We start from the raw sequence: 27,596 nt of genomic DNA on the forward strand, positions 1-27,596 counted from the left end.
TGTCTGCTCACCTACCTTTACAAATATTTCCTCATCTTTGGATGTTTTGTGGAACTGAATGTAGTTTGTTTTACAGTAATTTAAAATAAGACCATTAATGTTGAACCAGTTCACCGTTTCATTTAAAACCTTATTTGCCGTTACCTCAAGCTTATCTTCTGAATTATCAATAAGTAGTGTAGTGTCATCCGGGAAAATGGTGAATCTACAATATTCCGTAGAGAGAGGAAGATCATTTATAAATATAATAAAAAGTAGGGGGCCCAGAACTGAGCCCTGCGGTACTCCACATGTAATGGTACCCCATTCTGAAGATATTGGGACACCATCTTGACTATCTACTACAACTTTTTGTTTTCTGTTTGACAGATATGAGTCGAGCCATTTCCCTGCTGCACCACTTATACCGAGATGTGCAGCTTTTTGTAAAAGAATTTGGTGATTTACAAAGTCAAATGCTTTTGTTAGGTCACAAAATATGCCAATCACTTTCAGTTTTTTGTTGATAGATTCCAAGAGTTTGCCAGTAAATGCAAATATTGCATCTTCTGTTGACAAACCTTTCTGAAATCCAAACTGGCTTTTGCTGAAGCTATTGTGTTCACTGAGATGCTTAACTATCCTGGCATGCATTAGTTTCTCTAAAACTTTTGAAAAGCTTGTCAGTAGTGATATTGGCCTATAGTTGGAGGTATCTGTCTTATCCCCCTTCTTATACAGCGGTTTTACAACTGCATACTTAAGCCTCTCAGGAACTATTCCTTGCTTAAGTGACGCATCAAAAATGTGGCAAAGGACTTTACTTACATGGCTGGAGCAGTATTTTAATAATTTGTTAGAAATGTTGTCAATTCCAGCAGAGTTTTTACTTTTCAGGGATTTAATAACTCTTTCAATTTCTTGAACAGTGACTATTTTTACCTTCATGTGTTGCACTAAACCAGGTACTCTAGCTTTCAAAAGATTGATGGCTTGCTTCATGGACCCTTGTAAACCCATTTTTTCTGTTACTGTTAAAAAATTGTAGTTGAATGTGTCTGCAACTGTTTTTGGATCGCTAACAAGATTACCCTCACTTTTGATTTGGAGTTTGTTTTCTGTTGCATGTAGGATGGGCAATAGTTACCGCTGAATATGTTGTTTTAGCTGTTGGTTCCGCCACTGACAATTCTGCTGCTTTTGAGGATGCTTCTTTTTCTTTTGCTGAGACTGGTCCCATACCGGTACATGGATTTTTTCTGTTCGGTCTCTCTCTGTTTGCAATGATTTCTTTTATCATTTTACATACAAAGTTTTTTCCTTCATAATTTAGATGCATTCCGTGTTTGGTATGCTGGCATCTGTCCAATTTGCCTATATCAAGGACACTACATTTTCCAAACAAAGAACACATCTGTTTTATTTTAATGTTAGTTTTACGAATTTCTTTATTTACACACGAGTGATACATTAGATCATATCTGTGTGGTAATGTTGCAACTATCGTATTTTTTTGTTTACTGCGTTCCAGGAATTTCTTTAGTTAGTGAGACAGTTATTTGCTTCGTTTTTCGCAACATCATTTGCACCCGCTATACATACGACATAGTCATTTTTTCCCGACATTTTGTCTTGCAAATCAACACCAATAATGTTTTTTGCTGTTGCTCCTGGCTTCACAAAACCTGTTGCGTCGTATTTCGTCTTTTCTTTGAATAGTCTCGTCATTTTTCTGCCGTGACTGTCCGTTAAAAATAATACACTCTTCCCTTTACAAAGGCAGACAGTGTCTTCAAATTGATGATATCATCTACGGGTGTTAATGTCACTTGGACGATTGCAATGGAACTTAAAATCTAATGCATGTTCTGCTGTAACAGCATATTCAGGCCTTGCTAACTGTAAAACACAAAAAGGTAGCTGTTCACTGGTCACCATCTTTGCTACTAGCATGTTTTAATGAAAGATACAGGAAATAATGTATGTGCGTGTGCACAGGTACACAAAAAAATTGTTTAAGTTGCTCTTTTATTTGATGTATTATTTATAATTGCAATTTGAATGTAATAAATAGTACACAGCCCTAAAATCCCCATGCTAATTTTACCTGTAGCAATCTTACAAAACCCTCATCAGCTAACAAAATCATTGCCTGATGTCAGCTTTGCAAACTTACGTACAAAATAAACAAATAACAGTGGAATATTTTTAGTTTTGTGTTCTTAAATATGAAACTCTTCTACCAATAAATAACAGCACGATAAAGTGAAAGGCTGTACAGCCTTTAATCACAATGATGATAAAAATATAAAAAAATAAAACTATTCCTGATAATGTAAAAGCAAGTATTAAATACTATCATTCATATTTCTTGTATCAGAAATTTGGTAATTTAGGAGCCAGCTGTTTATTAACACACAAAAATTTTCTTTCTAACCTATTTTTGGACTTAATACAAATTCTTCATACCTTTCAATGCTTCTGAGGTATATCTCATCAGAAGTGCCTCCAGCAACATAAATGGACTGACCACTTGCCACACAACCAAAGTGAGCACGTGCCTGCACCATGGGAGCCACAAAGTACCATGCAGTTTGTGAAATGTCAAGTCTCTCAACTTTTGATATACATCCTTCTGCGGTTGGGGAATCTCCACCTGAAGCAATGAGCTACTTTACTTGCACATGAATGACACAAAAACCATTGGCATTTTATTCAAGAACTCCATTGGAGGAAAGAAAAAGATACTGTAATATCTAACATTTATGAATATTGCTACACCAAGGATTATATACATGTGACCTATGTGGTTTTTTACAACTGATTAGGTGCATAACAATACACAGATGATTAGGATTACTGAAACTTGAGTTCACAAAGTGCTATCAATGATTCCCAAAGATTCGTATTGACCAAACAACTGACCAATCACATCCCTGACATGTTTAATAGATGACGTGACAATAAAATGTAAAATTATAAAAATTTTAAAAACTTTCTATAAAACTTTTTAAAACTTTCAAAATTTTCTATATATTGTCTCAGTCACATTTGTGATTGAGACAATATACAGAAAATTTTGAAAGCTTTAAAAGTTTTTAAATTTTTTATAATTTTACATTTGATTATCTGCTTACAATCACTTTCTCCTATTCTAACAATGTCAGATATATTTGATAACATGGCAGGTGAACACATAAAAAAACAAAGCAGGGCAACCTGCTGTTCCTTGCACAACATGTGTGCATTTCTCACCATATATGACCACGTGTAATCATTTGAAAAATGGGATACAGAGTTGCCTACGAAAGGAACTGAACTCAGATCAAAACCTTCTTGATGTGGTTGCCGCCCAAGCTCTGCTCAGTATGTAGCAGTCGAGATTGCACGGTGTATCAGAAGGTGCCCTAAGGCATCACAATTGGTGTTTGTCCATTATTCCATTCACTGATGTGGACTGCAGTTGCCATCATAGTTTCCAACATGTAAGTAGCCATCACAGCAAAGAAGCTATACGGGGTTTCAAGCAAATACTTCAAATCTTGGCATTCAGCATACCAGTGACGGTGTTTAAGAGCCCGTTACAGTCTGAAATGCTTTTAGTTTTTGAACAATGGAGCTCAGTGCAATGGAATGCATGCCTCTATTTTAGACTACATAAATAATGCCACACTGTTGTTACACTTACATTTCTCCAGTTCTGAGCTGCCATTATGGACAATAATAATAATAATAATAATGTTGTATGGCTCAACAGCCTGGTGCAAGTCTTTCAATTGGTCACCACTTCGGCAAGTTGTGTGTCTCTGAGTCAACGGCACTCAGTGTACCCGTTCAAGTACTAATTGAGCCTCATGTTTCTTAACTTGAGTGATCGGATGAGAACCAGTGTATCCAGTGTGACAAGGCCATTGGCAACTTTACGAATGAAACTGTGTAGTCTGTTACAGCCTTGTAAACAAGATGGCAGAGCCCATAATTCTGCCATATTTGCATGTTTCAGTAGCTGGACATTGCTGTTTATACTCTCTTCCAACCATTAGTTCTGTACATGCAACACTGCCACAATGCCGTAGTTACATTCCAATTTCCATGTATGAGCCAAATTTTCACAGTATCTCCATACCACATCCCCAAAACTAATCATTTTCCCTTGTGTGAACAAACAAACATACAAGTGTTTCATCTTTTGATATTAAGTGGGAATACTTGTACTTGCTGCCTTATTTCCACTTCATTTGATGGCCTTTTGTCCACGGAGCTGTATTTAGCACTTCTCTCACCATTCACACAAGAGTACAATGCTTGGCAAAAAATACACTCTCTCTCTACAATTTTAATTAATTACTGCTGTTACACTGCTCTACAATCTCATTTCAAAAGTTTGGATTCAGTTTGACTATTTTTTCTCAGTGTTATAATATTTTCAAATGTTTGTGTAGTGCTGATTTCACGATCCTTTTACGTTACATTAAAGATAAAACCAACACTTACCAATGCCTCCTAAAGCATATACCATGCCCCCTACACAAACACAGGAGTGAAAGCCACGGCGAATTTTCATTGATTCAAGTTGCTGCCATTTATTCACAGTATTGTCAAAGACCTGCAAATAGCAAAGTACAAATACCTCAGTACAAAATGAGAAGCTTCTCTTTGTGGCTGTCTGCATATGAGATTACATAATACTTATTTAGTCTTAAATTACAGGCAAAGTATTGCTTAACATTGGATGTAAGTTGGTAACTTGAAAAGACATTTATTACATTTTTTATTTTATGAAATATGTATCAGAGTCATAATTAATCACCCCATAATTTTTACATATTTGTGAAAAAAAGGTTCAGATAAAAGCTAGACAGATATTGTTTGAAAAGTCAGGCTTTAGGTTTTGGTTTGGATTGCACACTGACATCTGTACTCTTCAAATGATTGTAAGATGGGTGATTATGTTTCAAGCTATGACAGCTTGTACTGCTCTGAAAACAACAGCCTCAGTTAGAATCTGGTTATGTACATGTTTAAGTCATATAGTAATGTGTAGTTACAAACTTATCAAGTCTCCTGGACTCAGTTTAAATGCTCTGAGGATAGCTATTCAATAGCTGAAATCTAGATCTACAATAAAATACAGATTGGATTTGCAACTGATTGCTGACTTCCTTTTCCTTTTTGAAATATATCGCAGTCACTGTTGAATTGAATTGAATTGAATTGAATTTTATTTGATCCTGTAAGATTACATTATTTACAGTAAATGTACATGTAATATAGGACATGTCAAAGTATTAACATTCTTTATCACTTATTTTTCTACACCTTTAGCTTACATTTTTACATCACTGATAATGAATAACAATATATACAAATTTAATGGCATAAGTATTCTGCAACACTGTAAAACTCTTTTTCAGTGAGATAGTCTTTAAGTTACTTTGGAAAGTCATTGTGAAGTACACTATCTTGCAGGTTTTTGGGCAGACTTCTTAGTAGTCTGATACCAGAGTACTGGGGTCCTTTTTCTAGCATTGCCAGTCGGTGGGGTATGCTCCATACTTCATTCTTCCTTCTTGTATTGTGGGTGTGTACACTAGCATTTGTAATCCAGTCCTCACTACCTTTTGTGATGTACATTATTGTTTTGTATATATACAATGATGAAAAAGTTAAGATACCTAAATTCTTGAAACAGTTTCTGCACGTTTCAGAGGTCTTTCTTCTTAAAATGGTCCTAATTGCTTTTTTTTTTGTAATGTGAGCACTTGTTTTGTCTCTTGTTTGTTTGCGTTTCCCCACACAGTCACTCCATACTGTAAGTATGGTTCGAAAAGTCCATGATACACTGTACACAGAAGGTTCTTGTCTGAATACTGAGATAGCTGCATCATTAAGAATATGACAGAGCTCAGTTTCTTACAGACATTATTAATATGTTTTTTCCATTTCAGTTCATTATCCACAAGAATACCTAAGAATTTAGCAGATTCTACTTCTTCCAGCCTTGTTCCATCAACCTCTAAATCCATGTCTACAGCCTTTTCCTTGTTTTTAAACACTGCATACATAGTCTTTTTTAGATTTATAGCCAGTTCATTTTCCAACAGCTGTTCCAGAGGAATCAAACTTGAGTGCAGGACTAGTTATGAATAGGAGGGTAGGACATAGAGTGTTACAGTGGACTGTTCGGTGATAGGATTGTTTCTATCAGAACTGATAGCCGACCAATGCTAACAACAATAATTTAGATATAAGTGCCAATGCCTCAAGCAGATTAAGACATAGGGAAAATTGGTAATGGTATTGCGCAATGAATTCAGAATGTAATGCGAGATGATAATCTAATAATAATGGGGGACTGGGATGTAGTGGTACGGGAAGGAACAGAAGAATATAGCTTTTCTTATTCAACAATCATAAAAGAAGGATGTATGCTTGGAAAAGACCTGGATATTATAAGGGCACAGATACAGTGGTTAATATTTAGGGGTCTTGCGAAACATCTGTATCCTTAGTGGTTAGCATACTTGAGTAATCGTTCATAACTGGCATTTAGCTAAGTTTATGCAACATTGCTTTAGTTAGTGAAGGTATTGAGGCAATCCTGGATGTGTTGGGGTTGGATTTTTATGTTTCAGGTGCTCCTGGGGTGCTGTGCAGCAGCGAAAGACAACCTTTTGATGATTTTTAGTCAATGCAAGTAGTCACTCAGAGTCTGCAGTGCTGTGCTCTCAAGCCATGGAGCTCCTTCTTGGCAAAGTTCCATAGTTTTTGTCAACACAGACCTAAGAATGTACAACAAAGAAAAGAGAAGAGTCTGACGAGATGTTCTTGTGAAATGACTAAGCTGTAATCTGAATTGTAAATCGAGTTTGAGTTGTAGTCTGGCCAATAAACCAGATTGTGTCTGGAGTAGATAGCCCGTTCTTCTTCATAGTAAAAGTAGCTTTTTGGGAAGAACAGCTGGAAGAAGTGGAGGTTCTGTCTGGTATAAGGTAAAAGCATACTTCAAGATGGGGGAAACCATCACAATACAAAGGAAGACTGCAGATGGATTACATCATGGTCATACAGAGATTCCAGAATGAGATATTGGATTTTAAGGCATACCCAGAAGCAGACAGGATCTCGGATCATGAAGAGCGCATTGAAGTTTAAGAGAATCATCCAAAAGAACCATTGTCGAAAGAATTTGGACACTGAATTAGTGGGGAACAATGAGATGTATTTGAAATTCTCTAAGCTTGTAGATACTGCAGTACTCAATGAACAGCAGGCACTTTAGTTGAAGAGGAATGGACATCTCTAAAAAGTGCAGTCACAAAAGTTGAACAGACAAACATAGGCACAAGAAAGATAGCAAAGAAACTTTGGCTAACAGAAGAAATACTTCAACTGATTGATGAAACAAGCCAGTACAAGACTGTTTAGAGGAAGACAAGAATATAGCAATATACACCACTTAGGAAAGAAATAAATACGAAGTGCAGGGAAGGCACGGTGAAATGGCTGCACAAAAAAAGTGATGAAATCTAAAAACAAACCACTATCAGAAGGACTGGTTCAACATACAGAAAGGTCAAGGAAACTATCAGTGATATTAAAAGCAATGGTGGCAGCAATGAGAGTACAAAGGGCAGAGAGAGAGAGAGAGAGAGAGAGAGAGAGAGAGAGAGAGAGCAAAAATGGATGTTGACATGAAAGACATAGGGGATCCAGTATGACAGTCAGAGTTTAATGAAGTTTTAGAAGACCTGTGATCAAATAAGGCAGAAGAGAGGGATAATATTCCTTCAGAATTTCTAAAATCTACTGGAGACATACCATCAGACTTTTGGAAATATATCAGCAACAAAATCCCAATGATAGAAAGGGTAAAGAAATTTGAGAACTATTGCACAATAAGCTTTATGCTTCATGTATCCAAGTTAGTGATAAGTATATTACACAGAAGAATGGAAAAGAATATAGAGGATATGTTAGATTTCATTCAGCTTGGGTTTAGGAAAATTAAAGGCACCAGAGAGGCAGTTCTGAAATTGTCCTTGATAACAGAAGCAAGAGTTAAGAAAAATCAAGACATGTTAATAAGATTTGTCAACCTAGAAAAGTACTCAACAATGTAAAAAGATGCAAAATGTCTGAGATTCTAAGAAATGTAGTAGCAAGCTATAGGAGAAGATGGGTACAGTGGAACTTTGCATAGCAAGTGTAATTTGTTCCAGAATGTTACTCATTGAGTGAAACACTTGTTAAGTGAAGCCATTTATCACATACAAATTAATGTAAAATACGATAATGCATTCCATGCAGAAAAAGAACAAAAAGTTTTATCTTAATCATGTTATTTATTCAAAGAAAGTTAAACATGTAGTATTATGTACCTTATCATTCATGATACATAACTAATTCTTTTTTTACTAGCAAGCTATCTATAGTCACGTGTCTCTGCCGATGCTTCAACACTTGGCGAAAATGCAACACAGCATTTTCAAATAAATTTGTAGCGTGTGTAGCCACTGCTTTATTGGGGTGATGACTTTCAATGTATGATGCAACTGATTCCCATGCTTACAGCATTTCTCGTATTGTGCCAGAAGATGGCTGCTTTGCTGTTACTGCCTCCTCCTCCTCCTCCTCCTCATCCTCTGAGGAACTCCTCTTCACAGCTTCCCACTGTGAAACATACTGAAACTCCATAGCTCTTCAGTGGTCATTTCCTGGCTGTGATCTTCCATAAGCTCATTGATATCATTATTATCCACTTCCAGTCCCATGCTCATGGTCAAAGACACAATGTCATTGGCTACAGGCATCACAGGTACTGACTCAAAGTGCCTCAGAGTCACATCTGATTATGTACTCCAGCCAAATCTTCTTCCAAGCAGAAGTGAGAGTTCTGTTAGTAACCCTTTCCCATCATCTTGATACAGACTATGATGTTGAAGTGATATTTCTAAAACTGTCTGAGAGTGAGACTGGTAGCTTCAGTCAACTCAAGACAATGCTCAAAGAGCACTTTAGTGTAGAGTTTCTTAAAATTAGAAATAATCTGCTGGTCCATAGGCTGGAGTAATGGAGTGGTGTTGGGTGGCAGGAATTGGATCTTGATGAATTGGTCTTGTAGGGGTGGAGAATGGGTGGGAGCATTGAGTGGCAGATTCATCTCAAGCAAATAGTTTTTCACCATAGGACCAAATACTTCATTGATCCAGTCACAAAAAAGATCACGTGTCACCCAAGCCTTATTGTTGGACCTTCACATCACATTGAACTTGCTCTTCCTGACTTTACACTTCTTGAAGGCTCATAAAGTTTCTGAATTGTAAACAAGGAGTGGTTTAATTTTCAAATTGCCACTTGCATTGGCACAGAATAACAGTGTGAGATAATCTTTTATTGGCTTGTGACTGGCAATGCATTCTCCTCTGCTGCTATTAAGGTACACTTTGGCATCTTTTTCCAGAATAGACCCATCTCATCACAATTAAAAACCTGTTGTGACAGATAAGCCTCAGAATCTATGAGCATCTTGAAGTTGCTGATGAAGTTCTCTGCTGCCTTTGTGTTGGAGCTGGTTGATTTGCTGCCTCTCACAACGCTGTCGATGCCGGTTCTTCTCTTTAACTTCTCAAATCAACCATGGGTTCCCTTAGAAACTTCTATGGCCGCTATTGTTCTTGTTAATAGTTTCATCTTGGAGTTGCTTTTCATTTATCCATGTAGTGAGCAACCTTTTGACATCGACCAGAATATGAAACCATTGTTTAGGCACCCTTGTCACTCCCTTTAAAGCACCTATCTCCTAAATCTTATTCTTGTTCTTGAGGATAGTGCAAACAGTTGATGTACACTGATCATATGTGCTTGCTAAATCAGTAACACTCACACCATGTTCACATTTTTCAATGATTTTACATTTCATTTCTAAGGTCATTTCTTTTTCCTTTTTTTTTTTTCATCTTCTTGTGGCTTTATCTACATGGACATTTCTATGAATATTATTAAAATTTGCGCACAAAAAATACTGTGTGAACACAAGTTTAGAAAAATGTGTGATCACAAGCTGCACTAAGATGGTAAAAGAAGGAGTGCTAAACCCAGACTGCAGTATGTACTAAAGACATCGTTCGTATGCTGCTGCTGACAATGAAAGATGTTCATTTGTTGAATGTTTCCCCGCTACATGCAAATGGCTGGTGAAGTTGCACTAGCTGCTGTCACTCTTTATGCGAAACATTGCTGGTTAAGCAAGTCATTTTTTTACAATTTTGTTTTGCTTTTTAAGCGAATTGCATGTTATGGAAGGTCTCATTAAGAAGGTTCCACTGTAATATATGAAATGTACATGAACCAAGAAGGACCAATAAGAATGGAAGAGCAAGAATGAATTACTTGGATTGAAAAGAGTGTATGACAGGAATGCAGCCTTTCATCCGTGTTGTTCAATATATACACTGAAGAAGCAATAACAGGAAATAAATAAAAGGTTCAAGATTGGGATTAAAATTCAAGGCAGAAGAATACTCATGACAATATCTGCTAATGACATTCCCATCCTCAGTGAAAGTGAGGAAGAATTAGTGGCCCTGTTGAATGGAATAAACAGTCTACTAAGTGCACACTACAGACTGAGAGTAAACTGGAGAAAGACGAAAGAAATGAGGAGTAACGAAGTAAGATCGGCAATAAACTTAAAATCAAAAATAGGAAAGAACACAGAAAAGCAAAATAATATTAAATAAAATGAAAAAAAATGTAATAAAGTGATTGTGTGTGTGTGTGTGTGTGTGTGTGTGTGTGTGAGAGAGAGAGAGAGAGAGAGAGAGAGAGAGAGAGAGAGAAAGAAGAAAAAATAACAAATACATATTTGAAATATCATAAGAAAATTCAGTTAAAGTCTATAGAAAGATACAGATAGGCAAAGCAAATGAAGCAGCTGAAGGAAGGAAAACAGTGGAAGCCATTTAAGTCAAAGGAAATGATACAAATTAGTGTAAATTATGAACATGTGGATGGTGAATGCAGAATTATTCTTAGAAATCCATTTTCCATCTGGATGGTGAATGCAGAATTATTCTTAGAAACCCATTTTCCATCTAGATCTTGAAATCAGTGGTGTTGAGAGATGGATATGTTGAAATATACTAATTAACAGAATGTGCCAATAGAGAACAATGAACATTATGTGCATATCATCAGACAGAATAGTATTTTCGAATCTATTAGTAAAATTTATAGCAGTATTACTCCTATTTTACAACAGAGGCAAAGAAAACTGTGCTCTTAGCATAGAACATAATTAATCAATTCCAGTCTTGGATAACACTTTATAAGATAAGAAAGTCTTATCTTGTTTTGGAGAAGTGCCAGTTAGGTTAGGTTGACAGGATGTAACTTGGGGTATACACAGTCATTCATTCAGATATCATCCACAATGAAAGAGAGAGATGTGAGAGACAGATGGGCATTTACTTGCCCACCTACTAAAGTCAGGACAAGAGAGGCCTGGTTAATAAACACAGAAATTTAAAAACGGAGTTGCATCTTGAGCTTTTGCACCGTTCTATTAAAATTTCTCTATCAGGCTAAAAAAAAAAGGGACGGCGGGGGGAGAGTACCTGTACAAGAGTTGGAGTAAGAGGAAATCCACCTCAAACTGTGGACCAGAAAGGAGGAATATATTGGAAGAAGCAATGGGCAGAAACTCAAGATACAAATAGCAGAGTATTCTTAAAAATGGCTGTTGACTATTGAAAAATTAAAGATGATGGATAAACTCAGAGACAAACAACATGGAACATTTTTTTTTTTAAAAAAAAAGACACTTATTGTACTGTGGATGTCTCCAATTTTTGCCATGCACTGATGACATTGTGGCACTACCAGAAATTGAGAAAAGAAAAGATCTCGTATTTGTATTATTTACTGGAAGTGTTAGGCTCAGTTCACACAGAAACTGGTGACGAGTCAGGAATGTGGCACAGGCAGGGTGTGAGCAGTGCAAGCTAAAGTGGTGATGCCAGAGAGATGCAGGATGATCGTGCTATGAATTGATCAGAATCTCTTGTGTTCCTCAGACAAGGATAGTGATACACAGGATTTTTTACAACTCATAAATGTTTAGCATCAAAGAAGATATTTGCTACACTTGTTATCACTGAAAAATGGGGAGAAATGTGGCACATTTGATTTAATGAAAGAACTCAATATGTATCCTGACCATTTTCAGAATGTTCCAAAAATGTTTCTGTATTGTGTTAGACAAAGTGAAAGACAGCATTCAGAGGAAAGCGATGAAACTTGAAAGTTTCATTTATAATTCATATTTTTCATGTGATTTTCGTTTGAACATAAGCCTAAACATTACAGATTTTGTGAGAGGTGTTCAAAATATCAGAACATTTTCCAAAATATGATCATCCGTAAATATTTCACTTCTGTAGACCAGAAATTCCTTGTTACAGGGCATTACTACTTACCAAGTGACAGAGATTTTGCCATTATAGAGAGGGACAAAATATCCTTTCATGCAGACAACTGGATTCCAGTCATTGCCAATGCTGACAACAAATTTCTGCTCTGCAAGATGTAACCAGAGAACTTCAGGGGTCTTAGTGCACAAGATCAAGAGTTGCACAGAGGCGCATTCCAAATAACTGATTATATTTGGTTACACATTTCATCTGACAGCCCTACTACGCTAAGAAGAAGAAAAATTCATAACATAAAGTAACTGTTAATTTGTCAAAGTATTGCAAAGAAGCTGAGAGGTACTGGGAAAAGAAATTTGCCACTACACACCATTTCAGCTTTTCCTATTTTGTATAGTAAACTTCTGCCAGTAAAAAGTGCCAAGAAGAAAGATTTACTTGACATGTGACTGTACATTCCAGCTGAAAAATGGAATTTCTATGAGCAAGTACCAAGTGAATAGCGGATATGCATGTCTGTCTGGCAAAATAATTGACTGAAAATAGAAAATGTAATGCTGACTGTACATATTTAGTGAACTGCAACAGGAATAGTGTTAAATTTTTCCATATCTTTCACTGCTGCTGCTTGTGCAAGTTTCTATTGCAATAAACATTATGTGTTTTGGCTCATAATGTATAGTGGCAAAGTAAGCTTTCTATTTCTACAGCAAGTAACACAGAAAAACCAGAGTGTTTCAGCAGTGCAATGTTGTAACTGTAGAGATTCAATGTTGTCTGTCCAGGAAAATTAAAAAAATAGTGATAATTTTCAAAGTTAACATAAATAGCTGTGCAGTGATTGTTGTGTTTTACATTGTTTACACTGCTGGCACCAAGAAAGCCAAAACTGGTAAGAAATGAGCATAAAACAACCGGAACACTATAAACATTAGTTACATCTGTAGCAAAATCCCATTTCACAATCATTGCTCACTGGAACACATGCTATTTGTCAGAGAATATGTGAAAAAGAACAGTTATTAAATGTTTCATGGATGAAACTGTTAGTGTAGACAAGAAAAATTGACTTATGGAGTATATAGCTAACCTTGCTGCTGGATTTGGGGATTGGCTATCTCTAGTTTTAAAATGAAAAATACCTCATAATGCAATGTTAACTTAAAATGTGATTGTAACTGATTTCATAAACCACATAAAGAAGAGAAACATGAACCACTAATCTGCATAGCACTCAACCCTAACGTTGAGTATGGAGTGCCGTAGCTCGTCACAGCCAAACATCAAAATGTACTACGTATTTGCTCATTACTGGAAAGAGATATCACTCTCCTTCCATGATTAAAAATAATTTAGACATGTTCGCTATATTTCATATGCAGCAGTCTATGACCTAAAACCCACCACACGTAAACTTGTCAGTGAGTACATTCTTTGCTGCAAACTTTTGTAAATATACCCAGCGGTTTACATATTCATGAAGTATCACAACAACTATGGGCAATAACAAAAATGAAACCAGTTCACCATCAAGCTGCAATCTCAGACTATAAGATGGGGAAAAATTAATTTTTTATACGACATAGTTTCCTCAAAATCAAATGAGAAAGACTGCATAGTGGAGAATACGGTGAATAGCAAAACAAAGGTTTATAATTTTCTGATGCAAAAAAAAAAGTTTTTCTGAGAAACTATCCACAGAGATGGATGTAGCTTTGCTTCATCTATATAAAAAATTGTGTAGGCTTATTGGATGACTTCAAATGAATGAAAACAGCAGTGCGCCACTTGAACATCTCAGTCTCATGTCACTTTGGTGTGCCACTGGTAGCTACAAATGGACCATCTCTGTGTTAACATGTAGGTTGATTGAAACAGTCCGACATCCCTGCAAAATATCTGTGGTGTGCCATTTCTGTATGAATTGGGCCTTAGATGACTGTTATTTGCTCGGGAGTGCATTCAGCTAAATAAAAAACTAGATGAGTGAACACAACATGCAGTTATACACTATGAACAAATATACACTAGATGAGTGAACAACATACAATAATACACTATGAAAAATACACAAAACATTTCACACACATGAGGAGAGATGATGGGAAGAAAAGTGGCAATGGCTAGGAAAGGAAATGGAAGAGGTCAGAAAACTATAACAATGTACAGGATGGGTTTGAGCCCTTCTGTGCATGAAGGTACAGGAAAGGGAGATCTAGGTAATTGAGAGTGTGGAGGTCCGAGATGGAATCTGATTAAATGGTATACTTGACTGCTGATAGTCCTAGACACTATATTCAAAATGTAATGGCTATTTACTAATAAGGCACAATATGTGGTTCAGTTTTTACTGTCCAGAATGATATTTTGAAATGATGGGGGTACTGTTTCATGGTATGCTGGTTTGAATATGAGAGGAACCGGCATGAGAGAGCTATTTGTTGATGAGATTTGGGAAATAATGTTTTTGCAAGGCTTTTAGCACAGAAGGTGGGGAATTCATCACAGCACATTTGTCATCAGAGGATGGAAAGGCTGTATGAGAGTGACATTTTAGTGTTTAAGAGGTGGCAGCTGTTGAAGTGGAGGTTTTGTTGTTGTTGTTGTTGTTGTTGTTGTTGTTGTGGTCTTCAGTCCTGAGACTGGTTTGATGCAGCTCTCCATGCTAATCTATCCTGTGCAAGCTCCTTCATCTCCCAGTACCTACTGCAACCTACATCCTTCTGAATATGTTTAGTGTATTCATCTCTTGGTCTCCCTCTACGATTTTTACCTTCCATGCTGCCCTCCAATGCTAAATTTGTGATCCCTCGATGCCTCAGAACATGTCCTACCAACCAATCCCTTCTTCTAGTCAAGTTGTGCCACAAACTTCTCTTCTCCCCAATCCTATTCAACACCTCCTCATTAGTTACGTGATCTACCCACCTAATCTTCAACATTCTTCTGTAACACCACATTTCGAAAGCTTCTATTCTCTTCTTGTCCAAACTATTTATTGTCCATGTTTCACTTCCATACATGGCTACACTCCATACAAATACTTTCAGAAACGACTTCCTGACACTTAAATCTATACTCGATGTTAACAAATTTCTCTTCTTCAGAAACGCTTTCCTTGCCATTGCCAGTCTACATTTTATATGCTCTCTACTTCGACCATCATCAGTTATTTTGCTCCCCAAACAGCAAAACTCCTTTACTACTTTAAGTGTCTCATTTCCTAATCTAATTCCCGCAGCATCACCCGACGTAATTCGACTACATTCCATTATCCTCGTTTTACTTTTGTTGATGTTCATCTTATATCCTCCTTTCAAGACACTGTCCATTCCATTCAACTGCTCTTCCAAGTCCTTTGCTGTCTCTGACAGAATTACAATGTCATCGGTGAACCTCAAAGTTTTTATTTCTTCTCCCTGGATTTTAATACCTACTCCAAATTTTTCTTTTGTTTCCTTTACTGCTTGCTCAATATACAGATTGAATAACATCGGAGAGAGGCTACAACCCTGTCTCACTCCCTTCCCAACCACTGCTTCCCTTTCATGCCCCTCGACTCTTATAACTGCCATCTGGTTTCTGTACAAATTGTAAATAGCCTTTCGCTCCCTGTATTTTACCCCTGCCACCTTTAGAATTTGAAAGAGAGTATTCCAGTCAACATTGTCAAAAGCTTTCTCTAAGTCTACAAATGCTAGAAACGTAGGTTTGCCTTTCCTTAATCTTTCTTCTTAGATAAGTCGTAAGGTCAGTATTGCCTAACGTGTTCCAACATTTCTACGGAATCCAAACTGATCTTCCCCGAGGTCGGCTTCTACCAGTTTTTCCATTCGTCTGTAAATAATTCGCATTTTTGTTTTGTTTTGTTAGTGGTGTTAATCTGGATAGTTGCTTTATTGAGCAATTAGAGAGGTTGGGTCTGTTTTCTAAGGAAATTGCTTGCTGAGCTAAGGAAGACCAACCAAACTGGACTGATTACAAGTTGTTGAAGTTGTGGAGAAAGAACAGAATGTCTTACCCCATAGTTCAGATCATGAAGCAATAATCAGTGACTCTGACCTTGATGACAGGTTTAGTAGAAGGAAGGATGGAATTTTCTGGATGACCATGAACAAACTGATGCATGGTACATGCAAATGCTGAAGTGCATGTAGGTTTCCACACAAAGCAGAAGTATAGTTTTCAGCAAACTCATGAGCGACTGGCCTATAGGTGCACCAACAATCAGGTGCTCATTTCCTGCCTAGCAGTATAGTGGATGTGGTGATTCATGCAGGTTCTCTTTGTGTGATATTAGTTACCATCATCACTCAATTTGTGTTGTATATTTAGCTATTCAGAAGCATAAGTGCACTACAATGCAAGAAAATGTGATAGTAGAGATATTTGTGGGATAAAAAGCATTTGGTTCCCTGTAATATAATTACATCACGTATTCCACCCCGGGGACTATCACCTTGATGATGGTGGGGTGGCTCAGTACCTAATGAGCCAGAAGGGCGATAAGGAAAGCTAGTTCACTAGCTTGCAGGTTGGTCAGAGGCGAGGGGAAGCTAAGAATAGTTCACAATGAAGAAGAGGGCATCCTCTAAAAGACGTCCTCCAGCTCCAAGGGTGGAGTAGGAGTGGTGGGAAGCTCCCAACAGCCAAGGAGGCGACAAATGGTCCCAGCTCAGGGTTATGAATGAAGACCTCAACGGAATCTGCAGCGGAGAAGATGGACATCAAAATGGTGGAGATTAAGGACGAGGTAGGCCAATACTCAGGGAAGGCACTAGGCATCAGCAGCATCTGTTCTCCAGCTGCAAGGGCGTCTGTTCCCCGCCTAAGGGGCGGCCTAAATAATTGCTGGCAGTAGCTCTAAAATGCTTTTGGGAGTAGTGACCCCATTGTAATCAAAGCTCCTGAATAAGATTCGGAGTAGCCAATCCCGGAGGCTTTCAGCCTTCACCCCTAGTAAATCCCTTTACTAGTTCACATATGACGTTAGACAACAATGCAGATGTCACTACCCCAGGGAGTATTCAATCTCCTGTCACCAATGGTGGCAAGTTCAGACCTTCAGATTCTGGGGAGACTGACCTCATCCTGTGGGAAAAGTCGGAGTTCCCTAAAACCACCAAACGATTGAGTCCCAAAACTATCACACACTTTGGAACTATCAATATTCAAACCCTCTGTAAGACAGGAAAACTCAAGCAATTGACTGATTTCCTGAATAAACGGAAAATTTCAATAATTGCTGTCCAAGAAACCAGATTCACTGATGATATGGCTTTTGAGTCAGAAGGTTATAGAGTAATTAAAGGGAAGCCAGTGTCTAAGAACACAAATGGCTCTAGCATTTTTGGAACAGCCTTCTTAATAAGACGTGATATGATGGATTCTGTCATCGGAATCACATCAGCTAGCAAACAAATTTCTGTGTTATCCTTAAGATTGTGGCAACAAGGGAGACTCTATTGTAAAAGCACATGCTCCAGTTAGTGATGACAACAAGAAGAATCCTGAAAAGATCCAAAGCTTCTGGCAGATGCTAAAAGACAAGATCAGTAAGATCCCTGATCGCCACATAAAACTACTGGTAGGTGACTTCAGTGCTCAACTAGGGAAAGAACAACAGTACCAAGACATACTGGGACCTTACACAGCACAAAGATGAACAAATGCTAACGGAAAATGCTTAACTGAACTGTGTAGGTTGTATCAGTTTAAGATCATGTCCACAGTATTACCAAGAAAGGCAAGATACCAGACCACTTGGCAGACACCAAACACTGCTATTAGATCATTTCAAATCGATCATGTTGTAATCTGTGTAGAGAGTAGGAAAGAGAACAAGAATGTCAGCATATGTGAAGGTTGGAATGTTGATTCTGACCATTTCTTCACACAAGTAAAGACCAGACTACTGCCTAATCAAATGGTACCTCCTACCACAATTCCACCAAGGATTGATCTCCAATTGTTTACAGAGAATAAAGAATGCTTTAAAACTGACATCATGCAAAAAGAAATGAAAGACTGGAACCAACTGAGGTCCACTGTAAGCAAGGCGACCAATAACCTCAAACAACCTCGAAGGAAGCGATGTCATAGATGGTGGAGTTCTGAATGTGACCTTGCAGCTGATGGGCATGCCACAGCCTGGAGAAAGTGGACCGTGACTAGATGAAAAGAAGACTGGGAGAATTTCACAATGGTGTGGAAACTGACAAGCAAGATCATCAGGCATGTGAAGAGATTACAATCGATCAAGACTGGAAAAGTTGGATGAAGAATTTAAAATGTACAACACCAGAAACTTTTCCCAGGCCTTCAAAGAGGAACTCTCAGGGTATAAAACACAATGCCTTTACTTTAAGAATATGGCCATGGAGCCGGTCACTAATAACCATGAGAATGTGGAACTTTTGGCAAACTATTTTGAGCAATTGCTGAATTGTGAAGAGCCCACAGAAAGACTGCCTGTGTACACATCGCCCTTTGCTCTCATAATTGATTATTCTATTTGAATTCTTTTAAGGTAGCTTCAAGATCCTCAAGAGATACACCTACCATCTAACCCACCAACTATACAGCAAGTTGCTAATGCCATCAACCATGTTAAGAACTGCAAGGCACCCAGGCAAGATGGCAACATTGCAGAAGCTCTAAAGCAGGTGGATGATCACAGAGGCCCTGCACTGGATCTTGGTCGACTGTTGGGAGACTGGCAGGATCCATGATGAATGCAAATCAGCTATCATGCACCCTTTACATAAGAAAGGTGATCGCAATGATGTCAACAACTATCTGGTGATTTCTCTCTTGCCAATAGGATACAAAGTGCTCTTCAAGATTTTACTCGACAATGTAGAAAGTCAATGTGATCAAACAACTGGTGAATATCAAGGAGGATTTCGACATGGAAGGTCATGTACCAAGCAGATCTTCAATCTGAAAACCATTCTCCAACTAAAACAAAAAAGGAGTATGAACATCACCATGGTTTTCATCAACTTTACAAAAGCTTATGATTCCATCAACTGCCAAACACTCTTCTTAGTACTCCAAGAACAAGGTGTGGATTACAACACACACACCCTCATCAAACAGACTCTCACGGATACAACTTCTAAGGTGAAGTTCAGAGGAGAACTATCTTGGAGTTTCAACATCAAAATGGGAGTACGATAGGGTGATGGTCTAATACCCATTGTATTTAATCTGGTGCTTGATAAAGTCATCAAAATCTGGCAATGTATGCTGAGGAATCTAGGAATTGGAGCCAGAACCTGAACAATCGAGATAAGGTGCCTTGCTTTCACAGATGACATTGCAATCTTAACCAACAACTCTCAGGATGCTGTCATTGATGTCCAAGCCCTGCATGAGATAGCAGTGAAGTCAGGGTTACAAATATCATATGACAAGACCAAATACTTTGAGAACTGGCACTCCAGTAACACCCCTTTGACGACTATACATGGAATGATTGGGAGGGTCAATCACTTTCGTTACCTTGGTGAATGGGTCCACCCGAATGGTAGAGATGGCATCTCCATCTTAGAAAGGCATAACAAACTCAACCAACACAGCATACCATATGTCCCACAATCTGTACAAGAAGTGCATTTCAGAGAATGCTAAGGTCTGTCATTACAGAACTGCTGTCAGACTACAGTTTTTGTATGCTGCAGAGCCCCTTTTGATGAGCAGAAAAGCCATGATGGATGACCTGGAGAAAGCTGAAAGACGTATTCTCAGAAAAATTCATGTCCCAAGATTGCTCTCAGATGGACCCTACCAATTGAAGTCAGCCAACACCAGTATGCGATGTAGGTGGCTCAAGTTCTATGGGCACCTACAACGAATGAACAACAATAGGCTCACCAGGAAGATCTTCTCATGGGTTAAAAGCTACAAGACTGGAATCCTGTGGCTTAATGAAGTACTAAAGGACTTGGATTCAGCTGGGATCTCTGATCTTGAGGTAGAATATCATTCCAAATATTGTGCTATGGTAGAGTCTTGGAGCCCACCAACTAGAGTCCCTAAACATCGGAAGCACCTTTCACACGAGAGGAAGGAGAAATTATCAGCAGGGCTCAAGAGATATTGGGAACAGAAGAGAGCATTGAAGAAGTCATAAGCACTCCTTAGTGGGCTTAAGTTAATAATAATACAGCATGTATTGACGAGCTGACAAAAAAGAACTGTTGGCCAATATTACCAGTCCCAATCAGCCTTGCCACAATAGGTTGCATCAGGAAGAAAAGCTAAAATAAGCTCTAAGATTGGAAACACGGAGAAAGTGTGCTAAGAATTTTGGGAGGAAGCCCACTGTTATAGATTGCTTTATAAAATCAATAATTGATAAATGACTGAGAATTTACGTTATGCAAATTACCTATTGCTATAAAACAAAGCAGTCAGTTCCTTGGCAGATACATGTTTTGCAAAAGACACCACATGAACTGGGACTTATATATAACAGATCTATAAGTAAAAGGAAGATTTTTGGTAGAAAGAACTGATGTAATTGACTGGCAGTGCAAATGGTTGATACATGTATGGATATAAAGAGTGTGAGGCATAAATTTATTTCATATTGATGATACTTGGGTGGACAACAACAATAGGCTTACCAAAAAGAGCTTCTCATTGGTTAAAAGCTACAAGACTAGAAGCCTGTGGCTTAATGAAGTACTAAGCGACTTGGATTCAGCTGGGATCTCTGAAGAAATTATCAGCAGGGCTCAAGAGATATTAGGAATGGAAGAGAGCATCAAAACGTTGTCAGGGTCTCAACGTTGATGGCATCATGGACAATGTTGGTGAAAGCAGCAGGATTATTGTGGTGAATATTAGATGTAATGCTGAGTTTTTACCCAATGCACAGTTTATTTACAAACTGGGTTGTGCAAAAGCTTTTTGACAGATGTCACTAAATGTCTGATTTGGTTAACATTGAACATAAACTTTTCAGACATGTTTACCAACACAATGACACCTGGAAACTGTCCTGAGGAGCAATGGGTACTCCACAAATTATATTAGAAGTGTAACAGAGCCAAACACTCGGCGAAGTAAGGAACCAGAAAAAGAAATGTCGGGTACGGCCTTTCTGCCATACATTCCCAGAGTGATGGACAGAATCGGCCGTATATTGCGCAAACATGGCGTAAAGACGACTTTCAAACTGACAAGGAAGATCAAAGAGTGTCTTAGATCGGCGAAGGAGAAAAGAGACCCACTTGCAATGTCGGGAATATACCGTATACCACGCACATGCAGAAAAGTTTATGTCGGAATGACTGGACGATCCATCAACACCAGGATCAAAGAGCATAAGCGACATTGCAGGTTGGGGCAGGTGGAGAAATCGGCCGTGGCAGAGCAAGCACTGAATGAGACCGGCCATGTAATAAAATTCGCCGACACGGAAGTTCTGGCTGTAGAGAAGCATTATCACACGCGCTTGTTCAGAGAAGCTGTGGAAATACAAAAACACGCGAACAGTTTGAACAAGAAAGAGGAAAGCCTTAAGGTCAATGGATCCTGGCTTCCTGTACTGCAGCAAACGACTGTCGCAGGTAGCAAGAGGAGAACTGCACCGGAAATGACTGTGGAGAAGCCCTCAGACGTTGGCGCGCCAGGTACATATAGTCTGCGCCCGCGAGCACGGCTCCAGTTCACCACCGTCAATGGAGGGTGAAGCTTTGACAATGCCAGCCACTCGTGCTGGCAAAACGTCAGAAAAATCATTAGATGAACGTCGGCCGAAGAACCCGAGACAGAAGCCAATAGGCATTTTCTCTGTATGTTTTATATTTGGAAAAATTACTAAATATTTATTAAAATACTGTTAAATGTTAAATTACTGTGTTTTTTAATTTGTTGTAAAAATATCTCACACAACATAAACCTTGGAAAATGTTAGTCTGCAGTGAAAAGTCACTCATCCCATTTGCAACATAAAAAAATATTCTCCTCACCAAGCAGTGACTGGAGAAAAAACATATAAAAGTTATGGAAATATGCAAGCTTTCATAGTCAGTGGTTCCTTCTTCTGGCAGAAGGGCTGAACAGAAAGAAAGAGGGATGAAGGAACAGGACTGGCAAGATTTAGGAATTTGGGAGAGCTACAGAAAAGTCATCCAGAATCCAGGGTCATGGGAGAATTACATAGGGTTCAGGGAGACTTTTCTGTAACTCTCTCCATTTCCTAAATCTGCCCAGTCCTTTTCCTTCATTTGTTCTACCAGAAGAAGGAGACAGTGGCTTTGAAAGCTTGCTTATTTCCATAACTTTTATATGTTTTTTTTTTCTCCTACCACCACTTGGTGGGTAAATTTTTTTTCTATCCAATTATATTAGAGTTATAATCTTGTATTTTATAAATGAACTGGTAACAAGTAAAAAAGCCACAATATCTAGAGGCCAAACTGATCATGTGTTGATATGGTTGTGACTATCTTGGTTGACAAAGTCTACCACACTGTTTCCAAAAAGGCCTTGTACAGTCCTTTTGCATACTCCACAGTGTATCACAAGGCCATAATTTGTAGGTAGTGGTTATCAGCTCGTGTTGTTGACAACTGATGACCACAATGAAGCAGATCTTCAATATTATGTGTCTCACGACAGCAGCTGTTTGTTTGAATGATGCTGCTGTGGTGTATGTTCATTTGGTGGTGAACTTCCACATGCAGACAGCACTCACTGCCATAGAGCAAAAGTACGTGCACAGTCTAAGCTTGAATCAGCCTCTCAAGGCCATTGACAGACTGGACAGACATTTTATACAGGCAGAAATGTCCTGGTAATGGTTTGAGGCACAGTGCACTCCACTGAGCTGCACTGACAATGCTGGATTACTTGTAAGCTGTCGGCACACGGACCATGCTGTTGAACATCAGCGTTGAGCATGCTGAGTTCAACAGGCTCAGAAATGAAGCAACTTGTGCATTCGGCACGTGTGCCTCAATGTAGTATATGTGATGGCACTGCCTTCCAGCAGAGTTGGCTGTATCTGGCTCACAAATTGCACTGTTTAGGAAATGAGTATTAATTGTATTAAAATGTACATTTGCTCCATTGTCCATATCCTAGTCACATTGTTTTGTCTGTAGTATACATAAACAAAAACTTCAATATCCATGGACATTTTACAAAGCAAAAGGAAAAGTACTGTGTCCAATCAATAACGACATCAGCTTATAAAATTTCAAATAGTGCCATACAAATTATTACTCGATCAATATTTCTGTTCAGCAGCAGAATCTTTACAACACGTGAAATACAACACTTATAACAAGAAAATGCAAAATATCTTGTTGCAAGTAGTACAAGCTGTCTTGCAGATTAAGCCAAATGAACAAACTCACTCCTCAGAAAGAGCACACTTATATTTACATAACATAAACTATCATATAATACATTTTAATGAAACTAATAAGAAAGTATCAGAACCTATTAGAAAACATGAAGGCTAATAATAATAATTTTTTGATCTAGTGATGCACAAACCACCAACCTATCAACCATTAACTTACCATTCTGCAACACTACTCATTAAAGTAAATCACCAACAAGCGATGACTGACCGAACTTTGCATCTTATCATGTACTGAAAGCCTTAATCTTAGATATGTTACTAACTGTCATTTAATTATAACAAATTGTATCAACAACATTGCCTTTCTTAAGGTTCCTCAGTGTGCCATTGGGTTAAAATAGTGTAGTTTTATAACACACAAGTTACAATAATTCTTAATCACCAATATGACATTTCCTATCATTTTATTACAACAAATCATACAATTGGTGATGGGTTTTTGAGAGTTCTTCAAACTTCTGATGCTTAGAAAGGGCATATATACATATGGGCTGCAAATGAAAGCCAATATGGCATCTCACGACTCTGTACTGAAGAGAGATGGCACGCATGTGATGTAAGTGGCATTTTTCCATCTCATTGGTCATTGTTCAAACCCATGTTTAGAATATCTGTCTTGCTAGATGTTGCTCTGCAAGTTCGGAACGACTCCCCAACATGCTTTTTCCATGCTATGATGTCAGAAACTCTAGACACTCAACATTAGAATGCGTGGTCCATGTGCCGATGGCTTTAGTTCTGTTACCAGATGGCTGTATGTAGCAATTTCCTGTGCTCCAGAGAGTACTGAGGAAAATACGTATTCTGTCAAAAAATACAAGCTGTGCAAATCATGTGGACAGCGCAAACCTGCCAGCCTGGATATGGTTTTTGAGTTGTTTCCTACTTCAGCATTTTATTATAACCCAATACATCATTTGATACAAGAATAAAAATGTTCTATTTGAAGCAATTTAATGGGATATTGATTCTGTGCAAGTAATGTGTATTTCTTGTTTGTAACAGTAATTACTCGTTTTTATGACTATCAGTAATATGTGGTATGAGTTTCACATTGTTTACCTGAAGATTCACTCATAGTGTGGCAATTTCCAGGGAAATAGTGAATTATATCTTTCTTAACCTGCCGGGAGAGCAGTGCATGTTAAAAGTGCCACTGCCAGGATGGGGAGCTGTGCCAGTCCAGGATCAATTCCACCCAGCACATTAACGACAAGGGTCAATGTTCCTGTCAGCCTGGATGTTGTTTTTGAGTGGGTTCCTACATCTCACAAGGTGAATATTGGGCAGGCATCCAAGTCTCTGTTCTTAATTACATAATTCACAAACATTTTGAAAACTTCACTCACTTTACATGAATAACACTACACACAAACAGTTGGGGTACACGTATTCTGTCTCAGGAGGTAATGGAGTGGTGACAGAAAGAACATTCAGCCTCCTCTTAAACCAGGAATCCCTGAACTGCGTTCTGTGGGAGTGAATAAGTGCTCCCCAAAGACATTAACAACATGGCTTTTTTACAACATTTTCTCTTATTTTTAGAAAATTTTATTATGATTTCTGTGTTATCAGTTATGATTTAAAATTGAAATAACCACTGAACAAAAGTGGTTTCTCATTAATTAAAATATTTTTAAAAATTTTATTATCCTTGAAAATAAACCAGGTGTTCCATCAGAATACCAGAATTCTCAAAGTGTTCCACCGAAAGAAAAGTGACCCATGGCCTTAAACTAACCATGTCAAACCAATTAATAACCATGCTGACTCTGTGCCAGTGTGAGGCATAGGCAGAAAAAACAAAAGAAGAAGAAGAAGAAGAAGAAGAAGAAAAAGAGAATTATACCTTCCTTAAAATCAATACATACATTCAGGAATGAGGTACTTTATTAGACAACCTTAAAAATTGAAATTTCTTTTGTACATGTGTAAGATTCAAAACATGCAATTATCAGGCAAATTTTGTGGTTGTTATTCCAGCTGATATGGTCCATGTGTCATGTTGTACCACACCAGAAGTACTAGTCATGTCCATAACTGGTCCAGTATCATTTGAGAAATGAGTAGTAGGACTACTTTATGTATGATAAAACTTGATGCAGATGATACATTGACTAGAATAAAGACAGCAAAAGAGGTCTGACAATGAATTTATTAGGTTGTAACCTTTTGTATGTATACAATAAGAAGTGATCCAGACTGTCTTCTAAAAAGGATATTTCATCACCACCAACTCTGTATGTTCCATCACATCTAACATTTATGTTCCAGAATATCTTACCTGCACTATCGTTTATGAACTCCAGCTTGTTCACAAAACTGTGATTTTTTTGGTTTGCACATGAATTATACAAATAATTGGCTCGCGACAGTAGAACATTTAGTTTGGGGCTGTTAAAAGCTGAGAGAAGGAAATATTATTTTTGACTTACAGTTGAAGCTTTATTCAATTAACTGATTTTTAATCATGTTACTGAGTCTGAAAGAAGGAATAATGTGTGCACTTTTCTACAGTATTGTGTATTACTATTCTGTTATTTAATGTAAAAAAAAAGACCGGTGTACAGTATATTTAAACAAAGCTAGTATGTACATCATCTTTGTCTACTTTAAGTAAGGCAACATCTTAAGTATCAACATTTATATTTCTTTCTTGAGTTTCACCTATTTTATAAATATCTAAAAATTCAAAGTACAGGATGGAATAACAACAATATTATTAAAAGGAAAAGACAGAGTGTTACTTACCATAAAGAAAACATGTTAAGTTGCAGACAGGCGCAATTAAAAGACACTTACATAAAACTTCTGGTCAAAACCTTCAACAACAAAAGAGAAACATACACCATTCATTCATACATACAAGCAAGCATAAATCACGTACACATGACTGCCACCACTGGCAGTACGGGCCGGAATGTGGGATTCCGGCCCAAGCTGCCGGTGTTGGCGGTCATGTGGGCATGAGGTGTGCGTGCTTCTGTGTATGAATAGTGTGTATTTCTGTGTTGTTGATGAAGGCTGTGGCTGGAAACTTGATAGAAGTGTCTTTTAATTGTGCCTGTCTGCAAACTCAATGTGCCTTCTTTACAGTAAGCAGCAATATGTCTTTCCTTACATTGTTGATATTCCTACCTGGAGTTTCTATTGTTTAGTATTATGTAAAGGATAGATTGCTACTCACCATATAGAGAAGATGTTGAGTCACAGACAGGCAATAAATAAATAAATAAATAAATAAATATCTAAAATGTTGAAGTTAGCTGGCTGTTTCAACTAACCCATGTAGAAGATTCATAACAAGTCGTTGATCGACCTCCTGTTACAATAAGTTTTCCATTTGCTATAACAGCAGCTGCACCCTCTACTGCTTTAGGAATATTTTGTAACAAATTCCATGTGTTGCATTTCACATGATAATGTTCAAATGTGTCCAGTAGACCAGACTCACCTTTGCCTCCTGAAAACACAAAAAAATTGTGTCATATCAAAGAAGCACAAGAAAATAAAATTTAAAACAATAATGCTTGTTTCTCACATTGCATTCATAGGCAATGAGCATATGTCAATGTCTTGTGCATGGATTCAAAATTGTGGAAAACGTTCTGAGAATCTTAGCATTGGCACTTACACATAATGTGGCTGACAACTTCTAATTTCAGGTTACACGTAAGTAATCAAAGTAGAAATACAAGGATAAACACAAAAATGGGTCAAATGGCTCTGAGCACTATGGGACTCAACTGCCGAGGTCATTAGTCCCCTAGAACTTAGAACTAGTTAAACCTAACTAACCT

At 37.9% G+C, this 27,596-nt stretch overlaps 1 protein-coding gene across 2 annotated transcripts in view; it reads right to left on the reverse strand.

Moving 5' to 3' along the window:
- The window catches only part of LOC126473273 (kelch-like protein 28), a 153,927-nt gene that overhangs the window by 8,654 nt on the left and 117,677 nt on the right, over window positions 1–27,596 (reverse strand). For both annotated transcript variants that reach the window (XM_050100228.1, XM_050100227.1), the window contains 3 exons: window positions 27,081–27,259; window positions 4,474–4,585; window positions 2,449–2,635 (listed from right to left, as the gene is read on the reverse strand). In XM_050100228.1, coding sequence (XP_049956185.1) covers window positions 2,449–2,635; window positions 4,474–4,585; window positions 27,081–27,259 — 478 coding nt within the window. The remainder of the gene's footprint in view (window positions 1–2,448; window positions 2,636–4,473; window positions 4,586–27,080; window positions 27,260–27,596) is intronic.

This window comes from Schistocerca serialis, chromosome 4, assembly GCF_023864345.2.
Source record: "Schistocerca serialis cubense isolate TAMUIC-IGC-003099 chromosome 4, iqSchSeri2.2, whole genome shotgun sequence".
Taxonomy (NCBI): Eukaryota; Metazoa; Arthropoda; class Insecta; order Orthoptera; family Acrididae; genus Schistocerca; species Schistocerca serialis.